The sequence below is a fragment of the Caloenas nicobarica genome, chromosome 2 (genome assembly GCF_036013445.1).
Source record: "Caloenas nicobarica isolate bCalNic1 chromosome 2, bCalNic1.hap1, whole genome shotgun sequence".
Lineage (NCBI taxonomy): Eukaryota > Metazoa > Chordata > Aves > Columbiformes > Columbidae > Caloenas > Caloenas nicobarica.
This window is the reverse complement of record NC_088246.1, coordinates 72,449,711-72,467,505: the sequence shown is the minus strand read 5'-3', so window position 1 is coordinate 72,467,505 and position 17,795 is coordinate 72,449,711. Positions and strand designations below refer to the sequence as shown.

The window sequence follows — 17,795 nt, the reverse complement described above, 5'->3', positions numbered from 1 at the left end:
TCACTGGTAAAACTGGGAAATTTGGCTGCTTTCAGAAGTAGCCAAGAGTTTAGTGGAAGGGGTGGATTCAATTTTCTGCTCTGCCTGATTTGCAGGGGCTTTAAGCAGAGTTTCTCACTACCTGGAAGAGTGCTTCCATCTCCAAGAGCGACAAAAGCATTCAGGAGTGGGGCTGTCTACCTCTTGTTTTATGAACAGTTTGTTAAAGGTCTTGGTTGTATCCTGATTTGGAAAAAGGAAAAAAAAAGAAAAGAGAGAGAAAAGAAAAAGAAAGAAATTTGTTGTAGCATAGGAAAGCTGCTTTCTTCCCAAGTCCAATGTTGACACTGGCACATGACTTAAAGTGTGTGCTGTGTCTTCTGTATAAATAATTGTATCTTTTAAAAAATATTTTTCCATATATTAATGCAATTTTATTTATGAATAGGTTATTAGCTTATTCCTAGTTAGAGAGAACCACTGTATATATTAACTAGACATGATTTTTGTAGGGCCATTTAAACTTGCCATGCAAATGCCTTCTTGAGACAGATTTGTACAACAGTTTTCAGCTACTTCATGCATGCCCAGGATGAAAAATTTGTGGTTTAGCTTTTTTCCTTCGTGGATATAAAACTGCTGTTGTTTTTTTTTTCCCCCCACTTCCTTCTCATGTACTCATACACCCCCAGGCCCAATAAACACATGGGAAAATCTTCCCTTGCACTTCTGCTATCCCAGAGTCTGCTGGTGACTTCACACGTCTCTGCTGAGCCCAGTTTGTCCATTAACGGTAAAATCACGGTGGAATTTCTACCAAATAATCGAGCGTGTTTATGAGAGCAGATGTGTATTTATACAGCAGACACCGGAGGAACGCATGGTTGGCTCCGGGGTGCAAAGCCTGCCCTTCGCCTACGACACGCCGCTGGCTTTCCAAGTGATTTCCCTCTCACAGCCGATAGACGTTGACTTTGGCAGCATCGTTAGTGATAGACCATATATCATGGTTAATCACATCTGCTTTAAAGACTTCTCATATCCTTCTCAATAAAAAAAGATGTATTTTCTCATTCAAGTTATTTTTATCATAGGTCTCTAGTGCATGGTCATTAAATATACTTTCAACCCTATTTAGTTGTGCTTTATATGGGTAAACTGATACATGTCTGAAGAGTGCAGTATTTGTATGAGGCCAAAACAAAATATATAGCTTTGCCTCTTGCTTTAAAGAAAACTTAATAATTAAAGTCAGATTGACACACATCAAAACATTGGCAAAAATTGCTGGAAACAGTGACTCATTTTTTATTTCAATTAACAGTTTCTCAGTTTCACATGTAAACAGTGAAACTGTCAAAAATAATTATCACAGAGGGAGAAAAACCCTATTTCACTCCAAGGTAAGGAAAACAGGCTAAAACAATAGCTGTGGGTACTGATCAAGCCATCAATGAACTGAACTGAATCAGAGTTTTTTGCTTCTCTTGGCAGGAATCCTGTTAGTACTTATTTTTATGTTATTTGAAATGTTAATGTATTTACTTGTCTAACAACCTCAGTTTGTTGAGGAAAGCTTTCAGCTTACAAATTTTCTAAGGACAAAAGTATTTTAAATTCCTTTAAATATATATATATATATTTGTACAGCGGAAACATAAGTTATGGAACTTTCAAAATTATCAGAGACATTTTGTTAACTAATCACACTTATAATCTGAATTCTGTTTCCAAACATTTGATTTAAAAATCCTCTGTGGCTATTTTTTGGCACGTGTTAAGATTTTTAACTTGGATTGGATTTCTTCGCTTTTTTTTCCTGACAAACCCAGGTGAATCTGAACTAGTTGTAAAATTGCAAAATTCCTTTTGTTGCTCGTAAACTTTGGAATATGTATGCAGGGCAAAAAAGGTTTCTTAAATGTATGATGAACTTTATCTGAAATACTGGCATAATAACTCATGTCCTGCAGAGAAAATGAAATTATAACATTCTCCTGCTCCTTTATTTTTTGTTTCCTATCCTGTGTTGTATGTTGTTTCCCAGGATACATTTCAGGTTCATGAGTTTAAACTGAGATAAATAGTCCTGTCTGGATATTATTTCCACTGATTGGTAAGACCACATGGAATTTTTACATCCTGTATATGTTATTTTGAATCATTTGCGTACTTGTTCGTTGTTACAGCCTTGGTTTGCTGTTGAGGACGTAGGTAGAAGCAAGTTTCCAAGGGCCGAGGAGGCAGATTGGGTCGAGTCTGTGCTCAGCTGCAGGCTCCAGCCTGGGCTGTTTTAAACCCATGAATAATCTCCCCAGAGATGCTGAGATCACTCCTAGGCCTAACGCGTGCGTGGCAGATTGACTCGGTTTGACCCCGTTTGACTCTGGAGTGAAGGAAATGATGCCTCGGTTGACCGTGGCTGTTTGTTTCTCATTTGTCTGCATTTACATACCCTCCTTGTCTGCTTTCCATTAACATGTGGGACTTTAGCGGCATTTTTTTCGCAAACATTTACCACTGGCCAAACTAAACTCCACGGGGCACAGTTGGACACCATCAAGTGCTTTTGAAAAACTGTCCGTGATTTCTCCCTTCAGACAAATTCCCCACAGAGCTGGTGTGCTGACAGCCACTCGTGGCCGATACTCATGCTTATATCTTCTTCGGCGGTATGTTACTGCAAAGAAAACACAATAACCCACTTTGGTGCTGTCATATGAGGCTCATGAAGCCAGTGTTCATTGGTTGACCCTTGAGATATTTACTCAGTTATTCAGCTCTTTGTTGGGAAATGTCCTCTTGTCTATGGAAATTTCCTTGGGTTGAATGCTTTTATAAACAATTACAGCCTGTGTTATCTGAGCGTAATAAAACTAAATGGCTTCCTGTCACCATAACCTCTATTTAGTTTTATACTCCTCATAATTTTCTGAATCTCTGTATACTCTCTCCTTTCTTGGTTTCAATTTGGAACAAATTCCCTCTTTTTATTTATTATGCTATGATACTGCCTTCATTCAAATGCCTCATTTAAAATTTTCTTTTGCGATCTGTCCTTATACATTTTTTTCCTCTCTTAATATATATAATTTTTTTTAGGGTGGGAGGGGCTTAAGCTTAATCATTCATTTTATTTCCTTAACTAGTACATTGCCTTGATTCAAATACTTAGTTGAAGAAATAATTCTCTCTCAGAGTTACTACCTGTCTTTTATATTCGCAGACATCAGTGCATTTTCAGGGAACCACAGGTTTGTTTCATGGACCAAGCGGGAGCACAAGGAGTCCTGTTACTGGGTGGGTGTGGGGAACAAATTAGTCAGGAAGCTATTGCTCGATTTAACTCCAGCCGCCCTCCTCTCTGAACCGTCAGCTACTATCTGTTTCTGCCCTTTCCAGGTCCATTCATACTCAGCTGAAAAGCAAAAATTTTTTTTCTGCTCTTTCTGAGACATGTAGGCAGTTTGGGAGTGTTACTGTGAAAATGGATGAAACGTCAAACCAGTTGTATGATCAAAGGTAAAAGAGCTTCAGAGAGAACATTTCCTGCATGTATGCACGCATTTTTGGAAATAAGGCCCTGGCTAAATATCCTATTTCTTACCAGCAAATGTTTTGTCTCCATGTCCGTGCCAGAATTTTAATTGCATTTCTCCCTGGTATAAGAACGTAGTCTAAGGAGCTGATGTTGCACTGCAGCTGGAAGCTGATATGAGGCTGCAGTGACACATCCTTTGCTGTGGGATATTTGTCTCCAGCTGTTCCTTGGCAGGCTGGGTTTGGAGACTGCACCTGTGTGTGCCGGCGTAGCGGCAGCCCAGGAGGATACCCTGCCATAACATTTGCCTGTGAAACACATACTTTCTCCCTGAGGAAATAGGCTTATGTCAACAAAAACGGAAACGTCAAAAAAAAAAAAAAAAGTAATGCTGGGAAAAGCCTAAGCATCTTTGCTCTTAAATGTGCGAGGTGATTAATTTTGTGTGCCATACCCCTCACACACACACATTCTTCTTCTTTTCCAAAAGCTGGATGTAATTGGAAGCTTATGAATGTCCATAGTTGCCAGACAGCTTAAAACTGAGATACTGTGAAATGCAAAGAAATAGAAATGTTTCTCTCATGTAAATATGTAGGAATGATTAAATACCAATTGCAAGGAGAATTCTTTGAGATGGTCAAAGATGAACCTCATGTGGTTCTTGTGTACACATCTGCAGTGAGACTCCAGTTAGAGTGGCCTGGACAAGTGAGTTCTGCTCCACAAATTGATTTTGCACCTTCTTGATTGGTTAGTGTTGCAGCAGCTTCCTAAAAGATCTGTAGGAAGATACAATCCTTCACACAGCTGCCTTCATGTAGGAGTAAGAGTGATTCGTGTTCACATAACTTATTTTCTTTTCCAGATGGGAGTAAATCACACTGATCCAAAATAACGTTTCTGTTGACGTAGTTGTGTCCACACTAGGGAAGGTAACGGTTTAGCTGGGTGGGTATAACACAAGGAGCTTGCAGAAACAAACAAGCTCCATGGTGAGAGGGGACATGACAAGTCTTGCTGGTGTTCTTACCGTGAGCACATGGTGGCTTGCTTCAGTGAAGGAAAATTACTCGAATGCACCCAGGTTGTTCTTTCACTCCCCTCTATTTTCCTTTTACATTCAGTTGCTGCTTAGCTACACTGAGACAAAGTGCAAAGGAACTTGAGAGGCTCAGGCCGTGTTGGGGTCTGTTGTCATCTTTGCTGAAAATCTGCTAGGTAAGTGATTTTTCTTCTGTGCCTCCATTCACCATCCCTCCTTTTTTATTCTTAGTTATTTAGCTTACAAGATCTTCGGAACATGTACAGTTCATAACTATGCATTAGTAAAGTGCCCAGGGCATTTTTTGTCAGGATGAGAGGGTAAATGGCCACAGAATAAATTAGGAAAAAAGACGTCTGAACTAAACTTAGTTGCAGCCTGAAAATAAAGAAAAGTGCTCTTTTTGGGGAAAAAAAAAAAAAAAGGCAGTTTACAAAAGGCAATTGTACCACTTTTGGGAACACATCTGGTCAATGTTGATGTGTATCTTTTCTTTTGTTATAAATGGAAATGGTTTTGAATGATCTCTTTTGACCCACCATTGCCCCTCTTTGTTTAGCATTCAGTTCTGTCAGGCCCTTCGAAATGTAGTGTTCCCCTATACTGCCGTTAAGTTGGATAATACATGCATATGATTTAATCCAAGTTGTCTCAGGCAGTTAGTTGCCTTCTGGAGAGTATCCAGATGTTTCTTGAAAAGAGATGACTAGGAAAGAAAGAAACTATTTCACTTGATGAACTGACCAGCATACCTTTTGTCTGAGCCATCTTTCACTTTGAAAATCTTGTTCAAATAAAATAATTGTGCTTGAGACGTAAGTAGGCTGTTTGGTTTTTGTGTGTTTTGTTTTGGTTTTGGTTTTTTTTCCATCCATGAGGCTCAAAGCTTTACAAAGGTGGTAAAACATAATCATCCCAGACAAAGAGGAGTGGAAACTGAGTCACAGTCCTTGGGTTAAGCTTAGTAGAAAGGTAAAGAGGGAAACCCTGGTAGTCTGGAGTATTTGTCCTCCTTCAAATACTAGCAAGATTCCTTTCTGCATTAGCCATTCTTTCTGCAAAACAGAAAATGTTTCTGCTCAGGGTGCAAAAGCATGCCTAAAATGTAATGCTCTCGGTACAACTCTGGGCTACCAGGTGGGCAACCACATTTCCCCACTGTAAGAGCACTAAATGTGAGAAAAATAAAAGGCTAGTTCATTTTTGCAAGGAAGGTGCTGCAGCATCACTGTGAATTCAAGGAGCTTGGTATTCCTGAAGTGTTTTTGCAGGATTATTTTTTAGGTTCACTCTTTAGTTGCATAACAACATATGCTTTCCCTATTTACAATGTTAAAATAGACCAAGATAAAAAAAAAAATACTCCCACTGCAAATGATATAGCACTGACATCTACTACTGATAGACCGATGTCTTTTTCCACCAAAGCCAGCTAGATACTGCCTCAATCTGCTGTGAAATGTCTGTAAGCTCAGAGCCATGAAGTGTAGCAATGTGCAAAGAAATGAACCCAAAGAAAAAGCATCTGCTTGGCAATCAGAACTTGGAGATTGTCCCTTAAAGTGTTGGTAGCTCCCTGGGTCTTCCTAATGTTTCCAGCAGATATTTTGGGTTGGAAGGAAGAAATGCTTCAGCTAAGCCTGAAGGCACCTGTTGGAAGGTGTCCCAAAACGTCACTAGCAGGGATCAGTCTTTTTTGGTGGCAGATGTTTTATGCTCAACAGTGACTGGAAGGAAAATTTGCCACCCAGCAACTGTCAAACGCAAGATGTCTGCAGCGTGTTAAGAGCTTTAGAAATAAAATACTAGGTTGTGATAGAGGTTTGCTTTATGTGAAGTTACTCTCTCGTCAAAATAATTTTGAGGAAGAATTGTTTTCCTTTTTTAACACCTGTTTTTGACATTTCTGAAATGGAAAAGCTTTTTGTTGTTGTCAGAATGACTTTGTTATGAAATGTAGAGGTAGGTAGGGTAAGAAAGAAGTTCTAACAAATACATTTGAGGGATTCCTGCAAAGAGTTCTTGCACATGAAATAAAAATGTACGTTCTAGCACTTCTCAGCCTTCCCATATCATAAACAAATGTGGAAATGGAAAGGGCAAATTCTCAGCTGTGCGCCAGGATTAAAACAAGCAGCAAAGCCTGTCTCCTCTCAGCTCCACCCTGCGCCCTCCCCTTCCCCAGCACCTCCACTACCCTGAAGACGTTAAACTTCAACCAGTCACCCATCCCAAATCCTGGGCTTGAAACCAGCGTGGTGCTGAGGACACCAAGAATATTTCTTTTTGGTGGACCATGGTTTTGAGAGAGAGTGGTGCCCATTTGCATTCATGCGGAGGTTTGGATAGCCACCTAAGCGCCCTGCTGGAGATGGCTTGGTCGGCAGAGAGAGGGCGATAAGGTTAAAAGTGCACGATGGCTGCAGTTCATCACTAGGATATCAGTAATGCGGACATGCCTGTATGTGTTTGGATTCCAGGCACACGTATCTGAATACACGGAGCTAAATCAGGGCTGCTGCTCAAAACCTTTATCAAGTGTCCTCAGCCAGAAACCCCGAAGCCTCCCGCATTTATCTTCACCACGCAGCGGAACTGCTACAGTGGGTTGCAAAGCGTTGTACTTAAGAAATGAAGTCTGGAGAGAAATGAGTCTTCTGTGCAATTATTTCATACTTTCTGGCTCCTCTGATTCAGTCTAGTGCTGAACCTCTCCTTTCTCTCCCCCTTCCCTTTCGCCCCATGAGGCCTCCCTGACCTTATAATCCACCCACGGTTTCCATGTTACTGTCAGCCTCCTTACACTTGACTGATGAGAAATATGTGATTATTCAACACATCATAAAAACAGCCAGAGCAAATGAAGGAGAAATCTGGAAAGTATTTATAGAAAATCTGTAAACAATCATTGCAATTCAGCTATTCAAAGCTGTGCACACATTAGCTTATTAGCTGTTGAGCTGTCAGATGTTCTTTGGTTCTTTCACCTTTTTTAAAAATTAGGAACTGCTTTGTTACACTCTCAGCCATTTTGTATTTCGTACATTTCTGTTTGCAGAAACAACTTATTTTTTGAGCCACAATAACTGACTTTTTTTTCCCCTGTGACTGCACATCATTTCATTGACTTCAGAGGTTTGACAAGCACCAATTCACTGACGTTCCTTGTGTGCTAAAAGGCTTCTTGAGGTGACTTCAAGCACATGCATCTGTTTGCTGTATACAGCTCAACATCAAATTCGGAGAAGTAGGAAGGAGGTGGTGAGAAAGAAGAAGCCATGAAACTCTGCTGAAAAGCTGCACAATGCAACGGAGGGACATGTATTGCAAAGTCTCTCTTCTCTGCGAGAGGCAGGGGTGTTTCTTACTCACCATAGCATGATTTAACCAGAGCGGGATGACTCCGTCAAGGCTTTTGGGGTAAACCAGCTCTCGGTTGTAGGTATACAGTATCCAAAAGGATATAGACACAAACTGGAACCAAAATACAAAATGAAAGAAATCTCAAAACGAAAGACAAATATAACTGATGGGATTTGGCTAGTGCCTTCATTTCTGAGAAGGCAAAATGTCTCCTACATGAAAAGTGGTGATACTGCAAGATAAACTCACGTATCTCACATGTTACAACATAAAGAAAGGAATTTACTCTGAGGTGCAGTTTTCTGTGTTGATACTGTGATGAAAAACCTCCTTTATAAACTGCCAACACGGACATTTTCTGTGGAATAATGATTAGCTTTAAGCTTTTTTTTTCCCCCCTCTTTGCAGATGGGATCTTTTGATGGTCCAGAAGTTTTCCTTGAGGGGTTGGCTGTCAAGCCACAGCACTCGTTCTGCTCAGTAACAAAGTGAAAACAGATCTTGGTAAGAAAGTTCACCTAAAACTTACCCTTATCTTCACAATTCGTAAGCTTAATTCCTAAACTGCAGGTGCAAGCTGCACTGTGGGCATCCATTTTTATCCCAACAGGATTTACGGTGGGAGAACTTAACTGGAGGAAACGAACCCTGGTATTGGTTACTGACACCTGGAAGCTGATTTGAACTTTTTTGCCTTGGCTTCATATTTGAGCACACTTTGTGCTTGGGGTTGGAAGTCAAGGGTGTGAGATCCTGGAAGAATCAGACTAACCTGTGCCTCTGTCCTGCGGGCACAGTGAGGATGCCTGGGGGGGATGTGACAGCAGCATGATGAATACTGCTGTGCAGGGAAGATAAATTAGCCAGTCTCCCTGGCCGGACTTTTTTAAGCGAGCCAGCCAGCTGAGCTGCTCGTGGACCAGATTTAAGCAGCGCTTCTCAGCTCTTCGATATTCAGAAGTGGCTGCAGGCTTCAAGTACATGGAGCAGCACCTACATGTCTAAGTATCCCATCAGTTCCCTTTCAAACCACAGCACCAGATAAACAGCATTTCAATAAGCAGTATTGCCCCTGAGGGAGTAGGTGGTTTGTGGTGAATCGGATGTTGGCTGTCACTATAATTATTGTCCTGTGAATTTGTTTCTCTCCAGCACTTATTTAAAGCTACACTGGAATCAGAGAAGCAGATGTGAGATTTTGCTGCCTCTTAGGTACGCTCTCATGTCCCCCTGGCCCATGTTGCCCTTTAGAGAAATGCCCTAAGTCGACAAATCCACAGCTATTTGGACCATGAGATTAACAGAGAGGTGACACCTCATTTACCCTTTGGGGTCAATCTGTGTTCGCTTGGGGACAGCAACCCTAAAGTTCGTGCAAGAGGCTTTGCTGTCAACCATGACAGGCTCAGTACTGTTTCTTCTTCTAAACGGTCCAAATCCATTTTCAAATGGTAAAAGAAAGCCTACAGTTCTTAACTATTTTAGACACGTGCATGTTATGCTATACACACCCCTAATCATTTATGCAAACATTATTTTTGTGTACAGAGGTTACTTACTGTGGACACTGGGAAAGCCAGGACACTGAAAAGAAGGTCTCTGCTGGAAATTACGCACTTAGCACATCGCAGTTTCTTAATTAGTCTCAACACATCAGCCAGGAAGGACACCCCATAGAAGACAGCCTGCAAAACCTAAAGTAATTACACCTAATGAGGGAAACTCATCCAGCTTTAATTAGCACGTTCCTCAATGAACTCTGTTCTTGCTCTTCAGGGAGCTGTTTTGTTCACGAGCTGCAAGCCCGCGTGAGGGAAATAGCTGTTGGCTAAATCTTTTTTACTAACTGAAACTGATTAAATAAAGTTGTTCAGGAGATAACTTTAACAGTATCTCACCTAATAGACTAAACAGAGATGTGTGATGTGATGTGATTCAGATGGGAGGGGTGGAAGGACATGTTGAAAGCCAGCTCCTTTCACACTTCCTATGGTAATTCTTACGTTCAATATATCGGACCACGATAGGACAAAATATGCCAGGAAATGTTTCCTGTAAAGCAATTGCTAGAAAGGTTCTGCCAACATCACAGGGCCTTCTTTCCAGGGACTCACCGTGCAGTTGATCTCAGTGTCAAGTAGCTCAAAATGCTCTAACATGAGAATTACATGCAGAAGTTATCAAAATTTGATTGCTGAGCTTGGAGGGATTCAGGAAAGGGCTTCGAGTGCTTAGAAGCAGAGATCCCGACTTCAGTAACTAAAACTGTATAAGGTAAACTATTTATAACTGACGAATTTTGGAGTTGGAGTGGGGTTGGTTATGGTGGTTTGTTTTGGGGGGATTTTTGTGTGTGCGTGGTTTTTTTTTCTTTGACTTATTTACAAGTAATGAAGGGGGAGTTGTTTGGGAGGATGCTAGGAGGATTTGGTAAAGAATTAGTGCACAGTGCACAATAGTGCACAATATTGCACTGTCTACTAAGTGCACAGTGACAAAACAGAATTCTGCAAATTGTGTATAAAATTGTCAGAATATTGTGGTTTAAGCCAACACTGCTTTTCTGATTACTTTGTTTTCTCTCCTAACACTACACAGCAGATCATGTTGAACCAGATTTGTCACATATAAAAAAGCAAGCCCCAGCAGAAAAATACTTCTCCTGCTACCTTCCCTTCAGCACTGAGTCTAGTTCAATTCCGTTAACTTACAGGGTGCCCTCTTCTTTTTAAAGCTAGGTTATCCCAGAGTGATGCAATATGGGCAATTCAGCCTACTGCACTCCCTGGACCAGCTAGGGATGCTTAAATGGAAAGAGGTTGTTACAGCTTTCAGGATGAGATCCTTTTGCCATGATCTTACTCTGAATCAGATATTTATTTAGAGTGAAATGTCTGAAGTTGTGGCCAATTACTTCATCAGTTTCTGAAGAGGCTGAGAAGGGTGGTGCTAGGGAGGGGACAGAATTAGTGCAACACTTTTCCATCAGAAATTCCTCTATTATCAAAAGGGGGGAAGGAGGGGCCTATGATTTCACCATGCCCATTGTCAAACAAAGGTTTCTGCAAGCTTTAGTTTGCAGAGACTGAGTCTTCCTGAGGAGTAAAATGACTTTAGTTTGCGGGACCCAAAGTATCACTGCAGTTGTCCACAACCATCCCCATCCATTTTGTGGCTTCCAAGCAAGGAGAAAAGGCACGTCCTTCCTTCTATATCTTTGCCACAGTCTAGATGGTCCCCACAGTAGACTGCAGCCTGGTGCCACTGGTGGAATGTCCCCTGTCCCCCCACAAACTCGCTGTGATGGAGGTACGGTGGTGCTGACTCAGGCTGGATGACTGGTCCAGGGTCACTCAGGACCAGGAGTCGGAGGTCATGCACCACTCGGTTCGGCCGCAAAGCCCCGTGTTTCCTATCAAAAGGGTGGCGTGAACAGCCACGTTTTTACATAAAAAACCCCAAGCAGCTTCATCAGAACCCACATACAGTTTTGTTCAATTCTGAGGCACCCAAACCAGCTCTTTAAAATGTGATTCTCTTCCCATTATTACAAGTGGCCTTTGTAACTGTTGCCACAATTTCTCGGTAGGGATTCAGCCCTCCAAATCATGGATCTGGTTCAGAGAAGCTTGTAGTGCAGTGCAGTGAACCCAAGAACACATTCAGCCCAAACATGTGCCTCAGCCCTTGGCCTTACCAGGACACCAAAAAACAAATCCTTGAAGAGCTAAAAAAAGCCTGGTAATAAACAGAAGCTCTTGTTACACCCTGTAGAGTAAGCAGTAACTTTCTGTAAAAAGTGTGAAAAATGAACATGACGGTGGTGACAGTCTGGTGACACATGGTGACTAATTGCCAATCAAGCAATTAGGGAGAGGCCTGGTTCCCAGACTATGGGGCTATTATTATCTTGTTCATGGTCAGCCTTACATTAATCATGGGGCAGGGATAGGCTGCTTCTTTCACCCCCCTTCAAAATTAACTAAAACAAACATTTCTGAAAAGAAACAGTCCCCAAACAGCCACATTCTCAGTCTGGTAAATATTCTGTCATATGCAGGGGAGGACAATGTTATCTTCTGTATGGAAAATGCTTATCTGAATGTGTAACCTGACCCATGTCTCTGGCTGAACATGGAGAAGAGCAACTTCTGAAGAAGTCTGAACTCTGTCTCAGGAGTTTGGTTTTGCAGTGCTCATAGCTCTATCCTCATCCATCGCTGTGGGTTCAAAGGGGTTTCAGTCAGTTTGGGATTATCCTGTATTTTCAGGACCGATGGAAGGATAGACAAATAATTTTCAAGCCAGGAAACTGAGCCTGGCTAGAACCACTCCTAGCATTTCAGTAACGCTCAGTCTGGCAGGGTGCACTGCCGGTAGACTAGAGTTTCCAGGCTTGTTCCTATAAGAAAGGCACATCCAAATCTTGCAGCCCTTTACTAATGGGAAAATGTTGACATAAAAAAAATTAAAAAATAATAATAAAAAAAGTCAAATTATTCCAGATGTTCTGTGAATTTCCCAAACAGCAGTGCTGGCGCTCACAAATCCATTGCAGCCACTCATGGAATATAAATCCACTGGCTGTAAATAAAGAGGATCCCCTAAAGTATTCCCACACGAACAGAAGGAAGACTGGAAGCATTCAGAAAGCTAACGATCAACCCGAAGGGGAGAGTATGGATGTGATTATCCCTGTTGGAGGGATGCTGCTTTCCTCTCTAGACCCCGCAGAGCTCCATGGCACTAGGTGCTGAAGAAATACTTAACTTGGCCAGATCAGTTTTCCAAGCTGAGAGTCATAGTGACAAAAACAAACCCTAATTTTTATCTGCTGCAGTGATCAAAGGGGTGTTTCTGTTTAACCTGACATGATTTACTTTCACGTATAGAATCTATCCATATGTGTATATTGAAATCTCTAACTACTACAAATAAAACAGGCTCCAAGCTCTTCCCTTAAGGGGAAATAAATCCAATATTCTGAGTAGGCTATTAGACATAACAGTCAACATTTAGTGCAGACACGCAGCCATTCACATGATAACAACCTGGATAATAGATATACTAAATACCGGGTCTGTTTTGAAGTAAATAAAAAACAGCTTTCAGAAGAATTGAAAATATTTCAATCATGAGAGACAAAAGCATAACGAATAAAATGTGACAGGAATGCAATTAATAGTTTTTAAAGGTGCAGTGTTATTGTTATACAATGATTTACTGATAGATTTAGAGTAGTAAGCAGATTTGTATGAGCTCTGATATTTCGGGCAATGAATGATTCAGCTTGTACTGTTTTGTGTCACAGACAAATGAATACAAACCCTTTTTTATCTGTCATTTCTGCTTGTTCGATAACTGGTCAATGAACTCCTTTGATTCAAAACTCACTTATCTTTTTTTTTCCCTATGAAAATATTTCCTTTCTGAATCCTGATTGCTATGATCATTAACTAGATAAATGAATCTGCAGTAACGTCAGGGCTGTAGCTCTCTTGGGAGAACTGCATGACTAGTGAGGAATTGAATGAGGTGCTAAAAGAGGGTCATATCTAGAAGAAATTCTTCCAGCATCCCTCCAGCAGAGTTAGGAGTCAAGCTGCATTTCCATCCCCTGGAAAATGTCACATTTCCCAGTATTTCCATTTCAGATCAGAGTGAGCTGGCCACGGCAGATTTCTGCAGAAAGATGTTTTAAAATCCAGTTCCAAACAGCTAAGACGAATTTTGAGGGGGGGAATTTCCAAGCGATTCGAGTGGCCAGTGCCAGCAGCCAGGCAACCACAACCTGGCAGGAGACAGGCAGAAGACCTGGACAAGCTTTCTGTGTGCCTGGCTCTGAGATAAGCCCCCAGGACACGCTCTTCTTCCTGGGACCGTATCTCCCTGCATCCCGAGGTGTTTCCTGAGACTACTTCCAAAAGGCTCAGAAATGAAACACATCAGGTGTGCACCTGATAGACCACCCTCTGTTTGACAGCCATCTCTTGTTCCTTGAGGTCCCTCAGCTGCAACAGGAGTGGTTTAACGCCAAACCATGGGACAACTCTTCTAGGTCCTGTGGGACCCCACAGGGAGCTCCACACTCCCTGGGTCATATTGTCTTCTCACCCTCTTCCTACCTTATACCATGTCTCAGATAACTTTTGCCACTCAGAGATACCCACAAATGCGATCCAGATCAATGGGAAAAGGGAGGATGAGGACATTTCTCTCCCTGAGCCCTTTTCCCTTTTTGGCAATCCTTTCTTTAAAGTAAACACATCTCTGTAGAAGAAGGACTACTGGCCATGAAGGAATAATTTTGTGCACCCTGCTCCATTGCCACATTTTCTGCGTGAGAGACAGGTAACTTCAGCCTAAACCATCTCCCCGTTGGCTGACAGCTCTTTTTTAGCATCAGGATCAGATCAATAAGTGGTTAAAACATGAGAGACAAAGGACTGGAGAAGTGGAGCAAGGGTCCCTGCTCACAGAGATTTAATGAGACCTGACCTGTTCAGCAGATCTGTAAATGAGCTGGGAAAGAAGTGAACATGGAGGTGGAAAAGCTTTGTAAATTTTTTTCTTTTTTTTTTTTTTTCCTTTCGAAGCAAAGCCTGACTGCAAAATTGCTGAAGAATCTTAGGATACTGAGTGCCTGAGAGATCAAATAGCAGGTGAAAATCAGTGTTGATAAATGCAATGTAATACATTTCAGGGGGGAAAAAAAAAAGCAAACAAAATGCAACCAACAGAATACTTTAATTGTACATTTTTCAGCAGTGGGTTCTAAACTATCACCATCCAGGGAAGAAATGTTGGACTTGCTGTGGATAGCACACTCAAACTGCCATCTCCTTGCTTACCAGTAATCAAAAAAGACAAACAGAGAGTTAAGGATTGTTAAGAAGAAATAAACAGACAAGGAAACACCTTTAGGCCACTGTATAAATCCATGCTGTGCTTATAGCTTAACCACTGCAGCCTGCCCTACTTACCCCTTCCTGAAACTAGAAAAAACTACTGCAACTACTGCAAAGGGTGACAAGGATGTTTTAATGAATGAAGCAGCCCTTTGTGAAGAGAGATGAAAACAGCTCAGACTTCCAGCTTGCAGAAAAGAATAAGTGAGGGGAAAATCTGTAGAGATCCCTAATGAGCAGGACAAAAAAAAAAAAAAATTGAACAGGGATGGACAATTAAATTGTAATGCAGAAGTAAAGAGGCATCCAGTTCAGTTGCCAGGAAGCAGCTTTACACCAACAAAATGAACTGCTCTTTCATGCAAGGTGAACTTGTGTTGTGGCACTCATTGCCACAGGATAGGGAAGGTATCTTAAGTATAAAAGGTATGTTTTTCTTTTAGATAGGTGAAGGGAAGGCTTTGATGGGTATTAGCTACCTTGGCCTGGATTCAGGTAAACAGGTATGTCATTGTGAAGGTAGAGCCATAGAAAGTTCGTTTTACACTTACACATGCTCTTGTTTTGTGCAGCCTTTCCGTGATTATCCATTGCTGGTCACTAAGGGAAGCTGGATGCTAATTTCAATGAGTATTTATGCATCCTAAAATATTGGGAGATTAATTACTTGCTTTCTCCTCTTGATCTCATGCTTTAGAGCTGTGTTATCTACTGGATGACAGATCTCATTATAACAGTGCCAAGGGATGGAGATGCTGTTTTGCCTGAGGGTATGACTGGTAATTTAAGGGGCTGGCTTTACCCAAAAACCAAAGGAGAGGAGCTGGGCACACAGGGAGCAACTTGTCTGGGACTTGGCTGGTAGAGTTTTAGTCTACTGACATATGTTCCATCAGGAGGAACTGAATATCCTCAAGGTTGTTGAACGCTGACCATTTGATTGCTGGCATTTCAGGAAAACTAGTTTTTAAAAACACCACAAAAAGCCTAGGTGTACCAATACAGAGATAACATAGCAACAAATCATACATACGCCATCTAAATATAGTGATGTATGTGCTGTCACCCTTGCACGGCTGGCTTGGCCACTGAGAAGGGTGCTGCGGCTCCCTGAAGCCCAGGCCGTTGTAGCCACCTCACCTGCCATTCATCACCTCTTGGTTGCAAGTATTTCACTAAATCACAAGATGGTTGAGGTTGGAATGGACCCAAATTTCCCAACTCCCCAGGGATCTCCAAAGGCCCCACTTGGAGCTGGGGAGCCTTTAGGCTTCCATTGAATTCCACGGCAGGGTGTCTCCTTCTGAAGAGTAAAAGTAGAGATAAAAACACCCCATGCCAGACCTCCCACTGGTATTTAACTCTGACAGTCACACAGAATGGACAAAGGGCTACGGAGGTCCCTGTGGTCATCCTTCAGATTAGCAAGTGTCCCTGATATATGTCTCTTGTAGGAACCCTCTCCACATGCCCGGTCCTTCCACCCCACTGCCACTACCACCACCACGAGCCACTGATGAACCACTTGGACCATGAACAAGCCTTCTCTCTCCAGGTATTATCTCACGTGCTTTCATTTTCTTTTCTAACTTGTGAAACGTTAACATATTAGGAGAACCAGAATATATAATGATCTACATTTTTCTGTGTACTTTTAGGAAACGCAGCAAGAAGTTGATAGCACTGTTAAAACACATGTAATAGTGTCACAAGCTTCTCTCTCTGCAGGCTGGCATTTCTTTCCCTCGTGCTCTAAACTGATTTTTTAACTAAGCATGTACTCTGAATGGCTAAATTAGCACAGTGCTATGCTTTGTTTTACCTTTTCTATAGTTTACAGGACTTAAAAGGTTATTAAAAATTGAGCTCAAACTCCAAGCAGCATTATAATGAGTACTGAATTAAGAGTTAGATAACATGCATCAAACTTGCACATGTCCTGGATGGACATATTCTACCTTTCTGCCCCTCTCCTCACTGATAACTTGTCTCTTTCACAAAGAGACAGCTAGCTTCAGAGTACGTTTTGAAAGCCAAGCAGCTTGCCAGCTGACATTCTTTCTGCATAAAACCTGTGAATACATTTCACAGCATAAGCATGGATCCTTACTTAGTTTCCTCTGGGATATAAACCGTTAAAGAAAGCAGTTTAACAGCAGCAAATATACCAGCTGCATATGTCTTGAGGCACAGATGGCAGACAAACAAATAGGCATATTGGTATCACTGTACAACAAGATTTGCTTACCAGATTGAGGATTGTCAAATATTTCCACTGCCCACCGTAAAGGAACACTTCAGATGGCCGCTCTTCTGTTCTCACATGCGCGATTGCATAGACGACAAAAAAATACCAGACAAAAACAAGGCAATGGTACACTGCGAGAGTAGAGATTTCCATGCTTTAGCTAAGAGCAAGTGACAATCAGTCCAAAAGCAGCTTTTCTCTTAAGGTTCTCGGCCGCTGTGCATGGGAAATGGCAGGGCAGGAGGGTTTGCTTTGGAACAGACTGGGGACACTTTGCCACTTCTCTCCTGTTGAAAGGAGTATGCACCAGGCTGTCAACTTCACTTCTATTTGTTTCCCTTTTCACTGTACAGATAGGCTGGGGGGTGGGAGGGATGAGAAGAATAGGCTTATTCCCTGGATTTAAATGTCTTGCTCAAGATTAGTGAAGATTAGTTGCGGAGTTACGTAAGTTTTTTGGGTTGTTTTTTTTTTTTTCTTGCAAAAGTGGGGGAAGCTTTGCCACTGATTTTGTGTAACAGGCTGTTGTGCTGTGGGCAGCAAGTGAAAACCAGCAGCATTTTATTCCCTCGGAGCTACGCGCGTAGTCGTGTCCCCAGCTCACCTTGGGAAGCCTCTGAAACTGTTTATTCCTTGTGCCAAAGGAAGAAGTGGGAAACATAATGGTCTGTGAAAGAAAAACAAGTTGATTTGTTGATGGGCTATGGAGGT

General features: G+C 41.7%; 1 protein-coding gene across 1 annotated transcript in view; it reads right to left on the bottom strand.

Moving 5' to 3' along the window:
• Window positions 1-17,237, bottom strand: part of ADTRP (androgen dependent TFPI regulating protein) — a 32,659-nt gene extending 15,422 nt beyond the window's left edge. The window contains exons 1-3 of the mRNA XM_065629912.1: window positions 17,085-17,237; window positions 9,488-9,622; window positions 7,938-8,039 (exon numbers count right to left, since the gene is read on the bottom strand). Coding sequence (XP_065485984.1) covers window positions 7,938-8,039; window positions 9,488-9,622; window positions 17,085-17,237 — 390 coding nt within the window. The remainder of the gene's footprint in view (window positions 1-7,937; window positions 8,040-9,487; window positions 9,623-17,084) is intronic.
• Between the last annotated feature and the right edge of the window lie 558 nt (window positions 17,238-17,795).